We start from the raw sequence: 18,357 nt of genomic DNA, 5'->3' as shown, positions 1-18,357 counted from the left end.
GAATGAGAAAGTACAAGTGGGGGAGGGGCAGAGAGAGAGGGAGGGAGAGAGAGAGAATTCGAAGCAGGCTCTGCACTGTCAGCACAGAGCCTGATGTGGGGCTTGAACCCATGAACTGTAAGATCATGACCTGAGCGAAGTTGGACGTTTAACAGGCTGAGCCACCCACACTCCCCTGCTTATATCTTTCAAGTAATTGGTCCATTTAATCTAGGTTATCAAATTTGTGGGCACAGAGTTATTTAGTTATTTATAGTATTTCTTTATTACCCTTAAAATTTTCATGGTATCTGTAGTGATGTCCCCTTTTTCTTGGTTTGGGGTTTTTTTTGTTTGTTTTTTACGATTTTTTAAAAGTAATTGCCACACTCAACATCGCACTCACAACCCGATGATCAAGAGTCACAAGCTCTACCAACTGAGCCAGCCAGGTGCCCCTCATTTATGACAGTAATAGTTTGTGTCCTCTCTTTTTTTCTTAGTTAGCCTGGCTAGAGGCTTATCAGTTTTACTGATAATTTCAGATACCAGCTTTTGGTTTCATTGATTTTACTCTATTGATCTCTGTTGATTTCTTGTTTTCAATTTTATGATTTCTGCTCTAATTCTTTTCAGTTTTTCCCTTCTGCTTTCTTTGGATTTAATTTGCTTGTCTTTTTGTAGTTACTTAAGGTGGAAACTTAGATTATTGATTTTAGATCTTCTTTTCTAATCTATATTTTCAATGATATAACTTTTTCTCTAAGCACTGCTTTTGCTGCATCTCACACATTTTGATAAGTAGTGTATTCATTTTCATTTAGTACAAAATATTTTTAAACTTATTTTGAAATTTCTCCTTTGACCCATGTGTTATTTAGAGGGGTATTGTTTAATCTCCACATATTTTGGGATTTTTCAGCTATCTTTCCATTATTTACTTCTAGTTTAATTCCATTGTGGCCTGAGAGCAGACATTATATGACTTCTATACTTATAAATTTGTTAAAGTCTGTTTTATAGCCCACAATGTGGTTTATCTTGGTAAATGTTCCATATGAGTTTGGTAAGAATGTGTATTTTGTTGTCGTTGGATGTAGTAGTCTATAGATGTCAGTTATATCCAATTGATTGATGGTGTTGTTGAGTTCAACTATGTTCTTACTGTTTGTTTTTTTGCCTGCTCTATTTCTGAGAGAGTGGTGTTGAAATATTCAACAATGATAGTAAATCCATCTATTTTTCTTTGCTGTTCTATCAGTTTTTGCCTCACACAGTTTGATGCTCTGTTAGGCTCATACACATTAAGAATTGTATGTCTTCCTGGAGTTTTGACCCTTTTATCATTATGTTATGCCCTTCCTTATCCCTAATACTTTCCCTTACTTTGTTTTGTTTTTAATTTTTTATGTTTTTATTTTATTTTGAGAGAGAGAGACAGAGCACGAGCGGGGAGATGGAGAGAGAGAGAGGGAGACACAGAATACAAAGCAGGCTTCAGGCTCCAAGCTGTTGGCACAGAGCCTGACGCAGGACTCGAACTCGCGGACAGTGAGATAATGGCCCAAGCCGAAGTCTGATGCTCAACCAACTGAGCCACCCGGGCACCCCTCCCTTACTTAGAACTCTGCTCGCTGAAATTAATATACCTACTCTTGCTTTCTTTGGATAATTTTAGCATGGTATATTTTTTCTTTATCTGTTTACTTTTAATGTCTATGTGTCTTTATATTTAAAGTGGTTTTCTTATAGACAACACAGAGTTGGGGTATATTTTTGATCCACTTTGACAGTCTCTGTCTTTTAATTGGTGTATTTAGACCATTGAAATTCAAAGTGATGATGATATTGTTGGATTAATATCTACAATATTCATTACTGTTGTCTATTTGTTGCCTTTGTGCTTTTTTCCTACTGTCATTTGTGGTTTTAGTTGAGTATTTTATACGATTCCATCTTTCTTTCATTAGCATATAGGTTATACTACTTTTTTAAAAGATTTTAGTTTTAAGTTATCTCTATACCCAGCATGGGCTCAAACTCACAACCCCGAGATCAAGAGAAGCATGCTCCACCAACTGAGCCAGTCAAGCGCCCCACTTCTTTTTTATTTTAACTTTTTTAGTGGCTTCCCCAGAGTTTGCAATATACATTTACAATTAATCCAAGTCCACTTTCAGGTAACACTATACCACTTCATGAGTAGTGTCAGTACTTTGTAAGAATTCTTCAGAATTCCCCCTTCCCATCCATTTGTATCATTGCTGTCATTTATTTTACTTTATTCTAAGCATATATATATATATATATAGCCTATAAATAAGCATACATAATTGAATATATTGTTGCTATTATTTCAAATTGTTTTCTGTTAGAAAAATTAAGAAAAATAAAAGTTTTTATTTTACCTTAATTTCTTCCTTCTTTGATGCTCTTCCTTATTTTATACAGATACGAGTTTCTGACCTGTATTATTTCCCTTCTTTCTAAAGAACTTCTGTTAACATTCCTTATAAGGCCAGTCTACCGACAACAAATTCTCTCAGTTTTTGTTTATCTGAGAAAGTCTTTATTTTTCATTTACTTTTGAATGATATTTTCTTAGGGTTCAGAATTCTAGGTTGGTGGTATTTTTCTCTCAACACTTTAAATACTTCACTGTATTCTCTTCTTGCTTGCATGGTTTCTGAGAAGTTGAGTGTAATTATTATTTTTGTACTTTTATAGATAAGGTATTTTTTCTTCTAGCTTGTTTAGGGATTTTTTCTTTATTTTTGATTTTCTGTAATTTGAAAATGATATCCCTAGGTGTAATTTTTTTTTTTTTTTGGTATTTATACTGCTTGGTGTTCTCTGAGATTCCTGGATCTGTGGTTTGATATCAGACATTAATTTAGGGAAATTCTCATTCATTATTGTTTCAAAATATTTCCCCTGTTTCTTTTTCTCTTTTTCCTCCTTTTTGTATTCCCATTATACTTACGTTATACCTTTTGTAGGTGTGCCATAGTTTTTGGATATTCTGTTCTGGGTTTTTTTTCAGTCTTTCTTCCCTTTGCTTTTTGTTTTCAAGGATACTCATAGATTGTTTCCTCAGCCATGTCCAGTTTATTAAAAAAACCCATCAAAGACATTCTTCATGTCATTTACAGTCATTTCTAGTTCTAGCAATCCTTTTTGGTTCTTTTTTAGAATTTCCATCTCTTTGCTTACATTGCCCATCTGTCTTATTTTAAATTTCTGGACTGTTAATTCTAATATCCTTGCCATATCTGGTTCCAGTACTTTCTCTGTCTCTTCAAATTGTGTTTCTTTTTGCCTTTTGGTATTCCTTGTGATTTTTTCTTCATAACTTGACATGTTGTACTGGGTAAAAGGAACTGCTGTAAATAGGTCTTTTTTTAAATGTTTATTTATTTTTGAGACAAAGAGAGCCAGCATGAGCAGGGGTGGGGCAGAGAGAGAGGGAGACATAGAATCTGAAGCAGGCTCCAAGCTCTGAGCTGTCAGCACAGAGCCCGACGCGGGGCTCACACTCATCAACTGATGAGATCATGACCTGAGCCGAAGTCAGATGCTCAACCGACTGAACCACCCAGGCACCCCTGTAAATAGGTCTTTACTAACATGGTGGTTAGGTGTTGGGGAGGGTAAGAGTTCTATAGTCCTGTGTTTAGTTCTTAGTCTTTTGGTGAGTGTATGCCTCTGAACTGTGAACTTCACAAATATTTACCAGTTTTTTTTTCACTCTTAGGTAGTATAGCCTGGCTAGAGTAGTCTAGAGTTGAGTGTTTCTCTTCCCCAGGTCAGTTAGTCTCTGATAATACCCCAGGAGGTTAGACACTAGTTAGTTTCCCTTGAAGGCAGGCCTTGTTAAGAACAGATTGGTTCCTTATCATCAATTCCTGACAGAGCCCAAGAGGATTTTCTTTGATATTTACTATGGGAATCTTGAGCAACTGGAGGTAAATCTGACAATATTGTCTGTATCCCCCTAAGACTATGTTTTCCTGGAGTTTTAAGTTCTCAGACTTGTTCACAATGAACCTCCAGCAATCTGTAAATTATAGTTCACAGTTTCCTGCTTCAGCACTGGTTCCCTTGGCAGTTTCCACTGGTGAGTCCTTCCTATGGTAAGCCACAGTTCCTTGTATTTGCCTGTCCATCTCTCCAATGTGGGGGCCAGTGGTTTGCCCTTTGTCCTCCCCTCTCTTAGGGATCCAAGAAGAGTTGTTGATTTTTTAGTCTTTACAGCTTTTTACTTGTTAAGATGAAGTAGTGACTTCCAAGTTCCATGTGGAACTGAAAACTGGAAGTGTGATTTGATTTTTAAGTTTAGCTTCCTTACCATTACCTTGGATCAGAGTAGTTAAATTTTCTGCATTTGGTAAGAGGTTCTACTTAAGTCACTTGAGCCACTCAGGCCTAGGGTTGTTTTGTTTTTTTAAGTAGGCTCCACTCCCAGTGTGGGGCCCAACTCCAAGGCTTGTACGTAAGCATGATCCTGAGATCAAGACCTGAGCTGAGATCAAGAGGATGCTTAACCGACTGAGCCACCCAGGCGTCCCAGGCTTAGGGCTCTTTGCTGATGTATATGTGTGTGCCTTGAGGAATGCTTTCTAGTCTGCCCCACATATCCTTCTGGTTGCTCCTGAGGGGGTGCAGCTAGAGCATATGCATAGCCTTCTGTATCCCCAGGGATGAGTGTGACCTCCCACATTATTCTTCTTGGCTATCCCTTTCCCTGGTTCTCTCTGTTAAAAATCTTGCTGGTCTGCTATTTCACTTGTTGCTACTATTACCACAGAGCTACCAACCCCCTCTTAAATTGCTCACTACCAAAATTTCCCTTCTTTTTGACAGTGTCCTCAGGCAGGAACTTTTTGCTTCATTCCAAATAAGCATAGATGCTGAACTCTTTTTTCTTTATTGCCTGTTTCTTCCCCTGGGCAGAAGCTGTGTGCCACACTACTGGAGTTGGTAGGGGGAGCATGGTTTGCTTCTTTTGGTATAAGAGTGGATGTTGGGGAGATTGGTAACCGCTGATCTTCTTAGCATGTCCTCCTGGCATAGAACCTCTGCTTAATGAGTCTGGTTGAAGGTGATTGGGGTATCAGTATTCTTGACCTGTCACACCTAGGGTAAGAGTCCTTACCCTGAGAGTGAAAACTGGGTGGGTAAGGGAAGATCCTGTCCTCTAATTGTGCTTGCCCAGAATAGCACTTCCACAGCACAGGCCTGGAGAGGATAAGACAGGCTAGCAGTCTGTCCCTCCTAGGTGAAACCATAGCCTAGGAGTCTAGGAGCTGGAGGGAAAGGGAATTACTACCTTCTTGACACACCCATCTGGAGTAGTTTTCATCACAGGGAGCTGGTGTGGATAGAAGCAGATTGTGACTCAAATGACACAGACTCTCACTGTTCTTACTGACATTTAGTTGTTGTTGTTGTTTTAAAGAAATGTTTTTCCATTTGCCATATGCCTTTAGGAAAATTTCCAGAGACTTTAACTGGTTGTTTTTTTAATTGATTTTTCCAGGCAAATTGTTGTTTCACTGGGGAGAGGGTCCAAGAGCTCCTTATACCACCATTGCAGAAGTTTTGTCCTCATTGGTTATTTTAAAAACTGGAAGTAGGTTTAATATACCAAAGGAGACCATTCTATGAGATAGAGCTTAGAATAACTAGGCTCATGTTGTATTCTTGTTAGTGATCTGAAAACTCAGTTTGGTAATTTTGAGTCTTTTAGAGTTTTTTAAAGGGAGTATTTCAAAGTAATGTCTTCAATTTAGTTCAGCTCACCAAAATTTTACTGACATCCTTCCTTGGAATACCAGTTTTATGGTGAATAATCTTTGTTTTGCTTTTTAAGTTTTAGGTTTTAAAACCCTGAGGCTCATATTAATATATTATTTGTGATTATTGGAATGTCCCATAGATAATATGGTTTGCTAATTAAAGCATAGACTGGAAATCAAATTTCACTACTCCCCAACCCTTCACTCTCATTTTCAGTACCAATCTAGGAAATATTAGAAATCACTTAACTGCTAAATTGGTTCATTCAGCTGCAAAATGGAACTAATAGTGCCTCACAAGGGTGTTGTGAAGCTTAATACATATTGCTAAAGCATGTGTTTCTGTGAAAACTCCTGTATTTGTTTTATTTTAAAAATGTATTCCTATTTCTTAGACTTTAAAATGTGCTCATTGAATAAGAGCTTATGTACACAAGTGAACTAGTCTAATGCAGCAAAATACTATATATGTAAGACATCTATATAGGAACAATATGGAAAAGAACAATAATATGGTATTGATTTATTGGCTATACATCCTGAGGAAATTGTGTTTTTTTTACAGTTTGAAAGAATTGCTTTATATAATTGATATTCCTATATTAATTGGCTAATAATATATTGTAGTGCAAAATAGAAAAGTTGGAATAAAGTCTAATTATACCATGTCTTCTTAGTGATACATAATCTTAAAAATATAATTTGAAATGAACATGTATTTTTTTTCCTTTTTTTAATGATAGCCAAAGCTATGATATTGGGAAGATGGATAAGAATACTGTTGGGCCAGAAATGCTGGTAAGGATCATGTTAAATATTGCAGAAGTAGGTTGAAGAAATACATTTTATGTTATTGTTACTAAATTATAATAGTCTATCACTCCTTTTTGAGTAGATTATCCTTTGGGCACATCATTAATATCTTAGTACATTAGTTTCTGTAAAATTACATACTAATAGAATCTTACGTGTATGGTAGGTTCTTACACCCATGAGTTAATATATGTAAACACTTGGAACAGTGTTTAGCTATGTAAATTTTAGATTTTATTATTGCATGTTAAAAATATAGATTTTTCCTTAACTACCCATATAGAATGTGCTTGGTATTTTAATATTTAATCAAGTAAAATATGATTAGGTATGTAAATCTGATGTAAAAGTAATTTAAAATATATACCATAGCAAAATGGAATTTTGTTTGAATATTCATCTTTCCTTCTTATCATTATGGTGTATCAATCAAAATATAACTGAATACCTATGTATATCTAGCAATGTGATAGTTGGGGACTAAAAGAGAAGTGTGAAACATGACTTCTACCCTTAAAAAGCTTCTGTTTGAAGGGTAAAACTAATAGAAATGAATATAATGGAATATTATTCAGCCTCAAAAAGGAAGGAAATTCTGACATATGCTACAACATAGATGAACCTTGAGGACAGAATTATTTTTGTTAATGTTTATTTATTTTGAGAGAGAGAGAAAAAAAGTATGAGCAGGGGAGGAGCAAAGAGAAAGGAAGAGAGAGAATCCCAACCAGGCTACAAGCTCAGCATAGAGCCTGATACGGGGCTCGATCCCAAGACCCTGGGATTGTAACCTGAGCTGAAATCAAGAGTCGGATGCTAAAAAAAAGTTACAGAGAGGGAGGGAGGCGAACCATAAGAGACTCTTAAATACAGAGAACAAACTGAGGGTTGATGGGGGGTGGGGGAGAAGGGAAAGTGGGTGATGGGCATTGAGGAGGGTGCTTGTTGGGATGAGCACTGGGTGTTGTGTGGAAACCAATTTGACAATAAATTATATTTAAATAAAAAAGAGTCAGATGCTTAACTGACTGAGCCAGACCAGGTGCCCCTTGAGGACAATATTCTAAGTGAAATAAACCAATCACAAAAAGAAAAATATTGTATAATTCCATTTAAGTATCTTGATGTAGTCAAATTCATAGAGACATAAAGTAAAATGGTGGTTGAAGGAGTTTGGAGGGAGGACAACATGGGAACCTATTGTTTAATGGATACGAGTTTCAATTTTGCAATATTAAGAGTTTTGGAGGTGTATGATGGTAATAGTTGAACAACAGTGTGAATATATTTGATACTACTGAACCATACACTTAAAAATGGTTAAGATAGTCAATTTTATGTGTATTTTAGCACAATTAAAATAATAAAAAAATTGTTATAGTGTAACATGGAATATTATATAGGAATGAGAATAAATGAGCTACAATAATTGCAATGATATATTCTCACATACAATGTTGAATAAACAGAGCAATTTATAAAGTAGTACATACTGTATGATTCCATAAATGTAAATGCCAAAAGCAAGTAGAGCTAAAGTGTACATGGTACTGGAAAACAAGTAATTGGTTACTCTTGTTTGGAAATCATGTCAAGGAGAGTCTTGAGGTGAACCTGTTGCTGTTAATGTTATATTTCTTGATTTCTATGTTGTTATCATACACGTGCTAACTTAGTGAAAATTCAGAGCTGTACTATTGAGATTTTTGAACTTTTTTGTATGTATTGTATACTTCAGTTAAAGTTTCAAAAATAGATTTTAAAAACTAGCATAAATGAAACAATTGGGAAAAATAAGTGATAAACTGTGTGGTACAGTAAAGGGAAATATCAGGGTTGCCAGAGCAGTTGAAGAAGCTTTCTGGTAGGAAGGCCATGAAAAGTAGATGGGGTCCATACAGTGAAAATGGAGAGAGAAGAGAATACCAGGCAAGGGACCAAGATGAGATGATGTCTGGAGGAGGGATTAGGGATGGAAGACTACAGTAGTTAAGCATGATTGAAATGTCATATTCATATTGTGAAGTATGGAGAGGTAAGATCATGAAATAGATTATGAAGTAGTTTTTCTTTCATGCTAGCAGCACTTTATTGAAGTATAGTTTATATATACTAAATTGTACAAATCTTTTTTTTAATTGTACAAATCTTAAGTGTACAGCCTGATGAATTTTAACATGTCTAGATAGTCTTGTAACTACCATACAGATCAAGATACAGAAATTTCCATGACTCTCAAAAGTTCCCTTGGCCCTTTCTGGTTAATAGCCATTCATAGCCCCAAGATAAAACCACTATTCTGGCTTCTGTGGCTGTAGATTATTTTTGTTTTTTCTTGAACTTTGTATAAATGGAATCATATAGTATCTACTGTTTTATGTATGGCTTCTTTTCCTTACGTAATGGTTTTGAGATTCATTCATTTTGTTACATCTTTCTGATTATTTGACTCTTTTAGTATTATGAAATAGTTACAGTTTTTCTTAGAGATGCCATATTTACTCCACAAAAGCTCTGGGGAGTTTATAAGTTGAGAGTTGTTCCATAATAATAATAATAATAATATTAAGTACATTATATACATCTTATTTGATCCATTTTACTTTTTGAATTTAAAAACTCAGAAATAGGACACACTAAGTACCATTTCTCTAGATTTACAGAGCTCTAATATGTTAAGATTATCTTTGCCTGTTCTCAACATCCTCATTATATTTAGAGGCAGATTCTTTAGTGAAATAGAGCTCCTTCTTTCAAAATCTAAGTCTGTAGTTAAATATATCAATGCTGGCTAGAGTTATTCCCCTTATCAATGTAAACCTAGTTGGAGAAACTGACTTATTCAGGAATACATTATTAATTTTAAAACTTAGCTGAGTTAGGAGAGATCTTCTTTACAGGAAAGTGTATGAGTCACTATTAAAATGATGGTATGTGTGCTCTTGGTCCAATTGGTTAATCTCAAGTAGGCTGTAAAGTATTTGAGAGAGGGATTGTGTCTTTCTATTTATCTCTTTTGATGAAGGCCTAATGCAATGCTACCTATACAATAAGTGGGAAGATGATTAAATTGAATATTGCTGTGCTTTAGTTTCCTTTATTTTTAAAGTGAGAATAATCAAGTACTTCAGTGCTAAAACACTGTTAGGAAAATCATTATATTAACACAATTGTATTAAATTGAAATAAACTATTATAAAATTCTTAGACAGTATTTGATGTGGGCAGCATAATGATGAGACGTAACCCAAGACTATGTGGTTACCTAAGGAAATGCTATTTAATAATAATGACTTAAGTTTGAGAAGATGCCTGTCACTTTGTAAGTACTAGGCAGCCATTGTATTGCAATTTAACCCTTTGACCGAGTGCTTTTTCTATTTTTAATTCTAGGCTAAAGTTCTTCGGTTACTAGCCACTGCTTATTTGGATTGGAATGACAGAGAATATTGTGATAAGGCTCTCCATGCTGTAAACCTAGCAAACAAGGTATGAAAGGTTTTTAGTTTTGCATATTAACTTAATGAATTTTTACAGCTTTGATTCACATTTTGAAATCTAGTTTAGCCATTTGCTTCACTATTCCTGCTTTTTTAATTTATTTGCTCTTTATTTTTTAAAAAAAATTTTAACATTTTAATTTATTTTTGAGAGACAGAGACAGAGCACGAACAGGGTAGGGGACATAGAGAGAGGGAGACACAGAATCCAAAGCAGCCTGACACAGGGCTCGAACCCATGAACCCGGAGATCATGCCCTGAGCCAAAGTGGGACGCTTAACTGACTGAGCCACCAGGCACCCCGCTCTCTATTTTTTTATGATATGCAGATTGCATTATAATGGAAAATTAGAAGTAAAAAAGAAAATGGTGGTATTTTTTAATGTCTATTTTTGAGAGAAAGAAAGAAAGTATATGTGAGCCAGGGAGGGGCAGAGGAAGAGGGAGACACAGAATCCAAAGTGAGCTCTAGGCTCCAAGCTGTCAGCACAGAGCTCAACATGGGGCTTGGACCCACAAACTGTGAGAGATCATGACCTGAGCCAAAGTCGGATGTTTAATGAACTGAGCCACCCAGGTGCCCCCAGGTGCCCCTTGGTGGTATCTTTTATATTTAGTAAAAAATAACATATAATTAAATTGCCTTGACTTAGTGACAATTCACAGATGGTACCAGGTAAAACAAAAATGTTTCTCTCATATTAAGAGCCCTACATTTTTTTTTCTGGGTGATTGCCAGAAGGGAGGTGGGTTGGGGGATGCGTGAAATCGAGTGAGAAACACCAGTGAGAAAAGTTACAGAAAAGAAAAGAATATTGTAGGGAGAAAGCTGATGGATTTAACAGGTAGTTATGATTTCTGAAAGTGTAAGTTCAGGAAACAAGGATAGACACTATAGTGCAAATGTTATACAAGTGAATCTATGATTATACAATGAATGCAAAGTGTTGTCCATTCTCTGGAATTGTTTGTTAATGAAATCAAAGAGAAAACCAGAATGTCAACTTGTGTGAGTGTAGTAGACTGAAGAAAAACAGATCCTGCCAAGATTTGGAAGACATGTACATCTCTGAAGGTAAAAGGGAATTGAATCCAAGACCTATTTCAACGTATCTTTTAGGAAATGAAGTAATGCAATAAATTAAAATTTGCAACCTCAGCTTATTATTTGTATTTATGTCATCTATATTTGCAAACCCTTTTAATACCAGTGCATACTTTCCCTAACTTTCCATTCTTAAGGCATCTCACACATGAATTGCTATAATTATTTGCTGTGTTTAGAGCTGAGTACAATGTTCATGTAGAAGCTGATTGGCTTTGTAGAGAGAAAGTTTCTCTTCTATGGGCCTAGACTGCACTTTTAATTTTAGCCAGCTGTGTAAAGATGTGTTCTGTCAGGCAAAAGTGGAACTAGGCAAGAAACCCACAGATGGCGTAGAACCAGCTAACAAGGATTTGGAAAAACTGTTGAGAGTACGTTGTTATTAATAGTAAATCTGACAGGCATGTCCTGCAGGGAAGACAGTATATTTTCATTTCATTCAACCATGTTTCCAAAGCACCTTAATTGTTATTAAAATCTCAAAAGAAAGCAAATGTAATTGATATTGAATTTTGCTTACAAGGATAAGAATACAGCCTTATATTTATACAGTTTATTGACCTACCATTAAATGCTTGCCACTCAATCAAATGTGTTTTTTTCCCCTTGTATTATTTCATTTAGATTGAATGAAATATCAGAAAATATCCTCAGGGATAAACTGGATTTTGTGATCTGATCTTTTATAATTTTGATTTTCTTTGATCATGAGTTATTCTGTTATGATTGAACAAAACAGGCAATTATTTGAAAACTGTCTTTTACATTCTACAGTTTTAATGTCATTGTGATTTCTCTGTTTAAAATAGGAACATTTAAATCCAGCTGGGATTTTCCTAAAGATGAAAATCCTCTTGAAGAGTGAAACAGCCAATGAAGAACTCCACGAAGGTATCATCTGCGTGAAGAACACACAATTTTGGAATATCATAACCAATTTGTTGAATATCAGATCGTTTATAGTATGCTAATAATAGGTGCAATTTGACGGTGACTGAGAAGGAAATTGGTCACATAGGAAAGGGAGAAGATTGTTAGCCAGGAAGAAAAAGAGAAGGAAAAGGGAATAGTTACAAATATAATAGGTAGTGAAAAAAGCTGAATAAGAATTATCAATTTTTTTTAGCTTAGCAAAAATTGCAGCTGCCCAACCCTTCTGAAGTTGTTTACCACAATGAAAAAAGATTAACTTTGGATAGAAAAAGCCTTTGTAGTGCTGTGCTTTTTATAATCACTTGTATAAACATTGCTATTTTTTTTTCAAAATTCTTAAGGGACTAAAATTTACACCTCACAGGGTAAACATCCTGATATACATCTGTGTGTCATTTGGCAAGTCACTGAATTTTTCTGTGCTTCAGTTTCTTCATCTTCAAAGAGATATAATAATAATGTCTACCTGATTAGTTAGTTTGAGAATCCAGTGAGAAAATGTATATAAAGCATTTCGCACCATACCTGGTGCAGAGTGTGCAAAACATGTTACATATTATTGTAGCTATTATTGCTGTTACTACTACCAAAAGTCTCTCTATGCACACTGACCACTTAATAGTGTTTCAACTATGTTTAGACATAAAATAATTGACTCTAAATATTTTTAATGTGTACATGCTTTAATTTTATATAAAAATATAGTTGCATTATAGAGTTGCATTATTTTTACTATATAAAAGTATATTCTAGTATAATAATAACTGATTATCCATTAAACAATAACAATTTAAAATGTTTTTAATGTTTATTTAAAAAAAATTTTTTTTAACGTTTATTTATTTTTGAGACAGAGAGAGACAGAGCATGAACAGGGGAGGAGCAGAGAGAGAGGGAGACACAGGGTCTGAAACAGGCTCCAGGCTCTGAGCTGTTAGCACAGAGCCCGACATGGGGCTCGAACTCACGGACCGTGAGATCATGACCTGAGCCGAAGTCAGACGCTTAACCGACTGAGCCACCCAGGCGCCCCTTAATGTTTAGTTTTTGAGAGAGACAGAGAGCAGGAGCAGGGGAGCAGGAGAGACGGAAGGGGACAGAGAATCTGAAGCTATCAGCGGAGAGCCAGATACGGAGCTCAAACTCATGAACTGTGAGATCATGACCTGAGTCAAAGGCAGACGCTTAACTGACTGGGCCACCCAGGTGCCCCAACAATAACAATTTGTAATAAATAGGACAATAATCAAATTTAGTAGTAGCTCTAAATTTAGTGCTAATTTAGTTTCTGAAACTTTCTGTGCCCTCTAAAATTTTAGCTAATCAATAAGAGACCTCAAGCTGAAATATATAGAGGATTCTGTATCTCTAGGTAATGGTATCATCTCAGTATACACAGGCTGAAAAATGTTAGGAACCAGGAGGACAACTCCACTTGTTTTGTAGTCGGAGAATAAACAAATCAATTAACCAATTAGAGGAATAGGTTTACTGAAACCAATACAATATAGGAAGACCAGAGAGATTTTTGGAGTCACCTACTTTATATTTTTATGAAATTTTTTAATGTTTATTTTCGAGAGAGAGAGGCAGAGCACGAGTAGGAGAAGACAGAGAGAGAGGGAGACAAAGAATCTGAAGTAGGCTGTAGGCTCTGAGCTGTCCGCACAGAGCCCAACGTGGAGCTCGAACTCACGAACATGAGATCATGACCTGAGCCGAAGTCGGATGCTCAACTGACTGAACCACTCAGGCGCCACAATAATTTTTTAAATGTGTATTTATTTTTGAGAGGGAGAGAGAGAGAGAGAGAGAGAGGCAGAGAGAGAGGGAGACACAGAATCTGAAGCAGGGTCCAGGCTCTGAGCTGTCAGCACTGAGCCCGATGTGGGGCTCAAACTTGAGAACTGCAAGATCATGACCTGAGCCAAAGTCAGACATTTAACCAACTAAACCATCCAGGCACCCCTGGAGTCAACTACTTTAAAGTTGATTAATTTTAGATTAGAATTCTCCATTACAAATTTTACCAAAACACAGATAAAAAGAAGAGCTTAAAATGAAATTATTCTTTATTCCCAGATTGTTTTTATTTAATCTAGTTTCTTGGTATTCAGAGTAATGAAGTTGCTATGTCAGATTACAAATTAAGAGACTTCTCTGAATCCAAGTTTTCTATAGTTTAAAATATTAAATTATCTTTTACTTTGTTGTGTTGAGAGAATATATGAAACTTGCATTTTTTATAGTCTGTTCATTTCTTTGCTAGTGAAAGTACTTTACACTCAGAATGGTCAATCTTGGGGCACCTGGATGGCTCATTGGGAAAGTGTCACAGCTCATGTCATGATCTCATGGTTTGTGAGATTGAGCCCTGCATGGGACTCTGCGCTGACAATGCGGAGCCTGCTTGGGATTCTATCTCTACCCCTCTCTCTGCTCCTTCCCAGCTCACTCTTTCCCTGTCTCTCAAAATGAATATATAGACTGAAAAAAATAAAATGGTCACTCTAACTGCTGGCATTAGCATTTCACCAGTATTTTTTGTAAGTAAAAAAAGTGGAAATCAAAAAATATACATTTTTTTTTATTATGAAAGACTAGCAACACGCATTAAAGAGAACTTTTGGAAAAGTTGTCCGTATGCATTCCATGAGACTATGGAAAAGATATTCATAGTCTTCATCATTCACTGTACAATTCCTGTACAATAAGGATTTTTGTGTTTTGTCCACTACTGGGTTCTTAGCACTGATCATAGTTCCTGGCACAGAGAATACACTTGTTAGTTATTTGGTATATAAATAATCTGAACACAATCACTTCTGGCAGTTTGATCATTTAATTTCAGCATTTTTCTATTTTGGTTAAATTTGTTTGTTTTCGGGGCACCTGGGTGGCTCAGTTGGTTGGGTGACCAACTTCGGCTCAGGTCATGATCTCACAGTTTGTGAGTTCAAGCCCCACGTTGGGTTCTGTGCTGACAGCTCAGAGCCTGGAGCCTACTTTGGATTCTGTCTCTCGCCCTCTCTGTACCCCTCCCCTGCTCACGCTCTGTGTCTCTCTGTCTCTCAATAATAAATAAATGTTAAAAAAATTTAAAAAAAAATAAATTTGTTTGTTTTCTAGAATTTTGACCACATAATACATGCAGGCTTTATTTTCTGATTTTTTTACTTACTAGTCTTATAAACATTTTTCATATTAGTGCATATTCAGTTTTTCTATGTTATTTCATATTCAACACTTTTAATAGTTTCATAATAGTTTATCATCTGCCTATAGTGGACATTCGAGAATATACTTCCTTTTTATTGTTATTATATATACACTGATTTTAATATCTTTGCTTATAAACATCTTCCCATATTTCCGATGACTTTTCAGAAGTATACTTTCTGTGTTAGAGAGGATACATAACAACAACAGGTGTCATTTACTGAGTCTTACTAAGTTCTAGGTGTTTTACTATGTAATTTTCATTCATTTTCTCATGTAACACTCTCAACAGACCTAAGTGACTAGTGATATATTCCCCATTTTACAGATGACAAAACTAAGGCTCAGAAAAAACTATAGCCTATATGGCCTATAACCATATAGGTGGCAAGTGGTTTCAAATATAAGTCTATCTGATTTCAGGTCTCAAGCTTTTAACCACTGTGTTCATAGCATATAGTATTACCAAACTGCTTTACAAAAACATTTTGTCAAGTTACTTTAACATCCTTAGAAGACTACCTGTTTCACTATACTCTAGCATTGGATGTCTTTACTTTATAAAAAGATTTTTTAAAGTTTATTTATTTTGAGACAGAAAGAGCTAGTGGGGTGGGGGGTGGGGAGAGAGAGAGAGAGAGAGAGAGAGAGAGAGAGAGAATCCCAAGCAGTCTTCACACTGTCAGCGTGGAGCCCCAATGTGGGGCTCAAACCCATGAACTGTGAGATCATGATTTGAGCTGAAGTCTGGTGCTTAACCTACTGAACCACCCAGATGCCCCAAAAGATTTTGATAAATTATTAGGCAAGATGTGGTGTATGGCAAACGTTTAGAAAGTAGATTTTGAACAAAGGAAAGTTATTGAAAATAGCTAAGTTTCCTCAGAAATGAAACTGATATGATTATTTCATCTTCTCTCTTTTTTAGCTGTCATGGAAATACTACATCTTGATATGTCTCTAGACTTTTGTCTGAACGTTGCTAAACTGCTGATGGATCATGAAAGGTACAGAATTGATTTTCTTTTCTCTAAAGACTAACATTTTTTAAGGTTTCTATTAATATGTATTGAATATATCCATTTATATCCATCCATATTCACATAGCACCATATCTGCCATTATGCTGATAAAATTAGAAGATGGAACTGCTTGATTAATGTTTTAAACAATCAATAGTCAAGTTAATTTTAAAATTTACATTAAAATTTTGAAAAAGAAATAAAATGAAAAAGGAATAAGGTAGTTGGTGCTTTATAAAACAGGAGTTAGGCCTAGGTTAACCTACAGGGCAGTGTCATGTGGAACAGGAAGGCATGAATGAGTGCAGTTCTATGAGTAATACACCTCTCTGGCTCTGTCTTTATGTTACCATTAATGTCAAAAGGGGCCTTAAAGTACATAAAGACTTCTTAATCGTTCCCAAACTTAAGTGTGCCTCAGAATTACTGAGGAATAAGCACTTGAAACAATGTTCAACATCATTAGCCATCAGGGCAATGCAAATCAAAACCACAATGAGAAACCACTTTGAACCAGTAGGATGGCTATTATCAAAAAGACAGATAATCACATATGTTGGCAAGGATATAGAGAAATTGTAACCCTCATACACTGACGGTGGAAATGTAAAATTGGGCAGCTGCTTTGGAAACTATTAGTTCCTCACTAAGTTAAACAGTTACCATTTGACCCAGCAATTCCACTCCTGAGTTAAATAGAAAAAGTATGTCCATAAAACACTTATATGTGAATGTTCATAATATTATTCCTAATACTCAAATGTGGAAACAACCAAAATGTCTAATAACTGATGAATAGGTAAGCAAAATGTGGTATACCCACATCATGGAATATCATTTGCCAATAAACGGTGTAATGTATGGAAGTGTTGAATTACTCTATTGTACATCTTGAGATTAATATAACACTGTACATTAACTACCTGAAATTAAAATAAAAACTTAAGAGGTGCCTCGGTGGTTCAGTCTTTTGGGTGTCTGGCTCTTGATTTCAGCTCAGGTGATGATCTTGCAGTTTGTGGGTTTGAGCCCTACATTGGGCTCTGCACAGCACGGAGCCTGCTTGGGATTCTCTCTCTCCCCCTCTCTCTGCCCCTCTCTCCTCAAAATAAATAAATAAACTTAAAAAAAGTAAATAAGAAAAACTTAAAAATATTAAGAAAAATAAAAAGAAACAGAATACTGATACATGTTATAACATGGATGAACCTTAAAAACATGATGCCAAGTGCAAGAAGCCAGTCACAAAGATCACATATTGTTTCATTCCATTTATATGATATTTCCAGAATAGATGCAGTTATAGAGACAGGAAGTAGATAAGTGGTTGCCTAGGGCTGTGAGAGTTGGGGAAGATGGGGAGAGACTGCTATTGGGTATGGCACTTCTTTCTGACGTGATGGAAATGTTTTAGAATTGATTGGGTAATGTGTGCACAACTCTGTGTATATATTAAAAACCACTGAATTGTGTACTTTAAATGGATGCATTGTATGGTATGGGAATTATACCTCAATAAAACTTATCAAAAATGTTCACTAAGGTACTTTATAAAAATATAGAGATCAAGCTCTACCTTATTCCAGCAAGCCCTGACCTCTATTTTTTATTAGTTCTTCAGGTGGTTCTGAGAACCGCTATTTTAGGTCAGTTAGTAAACTATCTATAAAGGGTGAAGTAGTAAATATTTTAGCCTTTGTAAGGCATAAAGTTTCTGTCACACCTACTTTACTCTGCTGTTGTAGTGTGAGAAAAAAGCAGCCACAGAAAATCTGTAAATAAATGGAAGTGACTGTGTTCCAATAGAGCTTTATTTATAAAAACATGTCGCTGTTTAGATTTGGCCTGCAACTATATAGCTTGCCAACCATTGTTGCAGACTGATCTCCTACCTGACACACGACTTTTGGATGAGAAGTCATTTAGCCTCTTATAGAATATCTATGGAAGAGGAGATGATGATGATAACATCATGTTTTTACAAAGC

General features: G+C 35.7%; 1 protein-coding gene across 1 annotated transcript in view; it reads left to right on the top strand.

Moving 5' to 3' along the window:
* Positions 1–18,357, top strand: part of TEX11 (testis expressed 11) — a 247,613-nt gene that overhangs the window by 68,795 nt on the left and 160,461 nt on the right. The window contains exons 10-13 of the mRNA XM_049643926.1: positions 6,521–6,575; positions 9,984–10,079; positions 12,006–12,087; positions 16,277–16,355. Coding sequence (XP_049499883.1) covers positions 6,521–6,575; positions 9,984–10,079; positions 12,006–12,087; positions 16,277–16,355 — 312 coding nt within the window. The remainder of the gene's footprint in view (positions 1–6,520; positions 6,576–9,983; positions 10,080–12,005; positions 12,088–16,276; positions 16,356–18,357) is intronic.

This window comes from Panthera uncia, chromosome X (genome assembly GCF_023721935.1).
Source record: "Panthera uncia isolate 11264 chromosome X, Puncia_PCG_1.0, whole genome shotgun sequence".
NCBI lineage: Eukaryota > Metazoa > Chordata > Mammalia > Carnivora > Felidae > Panthera > Panthera uncia.
This window is presented reverse-complemented; position numbering and strand designations above follow the sequence as displayed.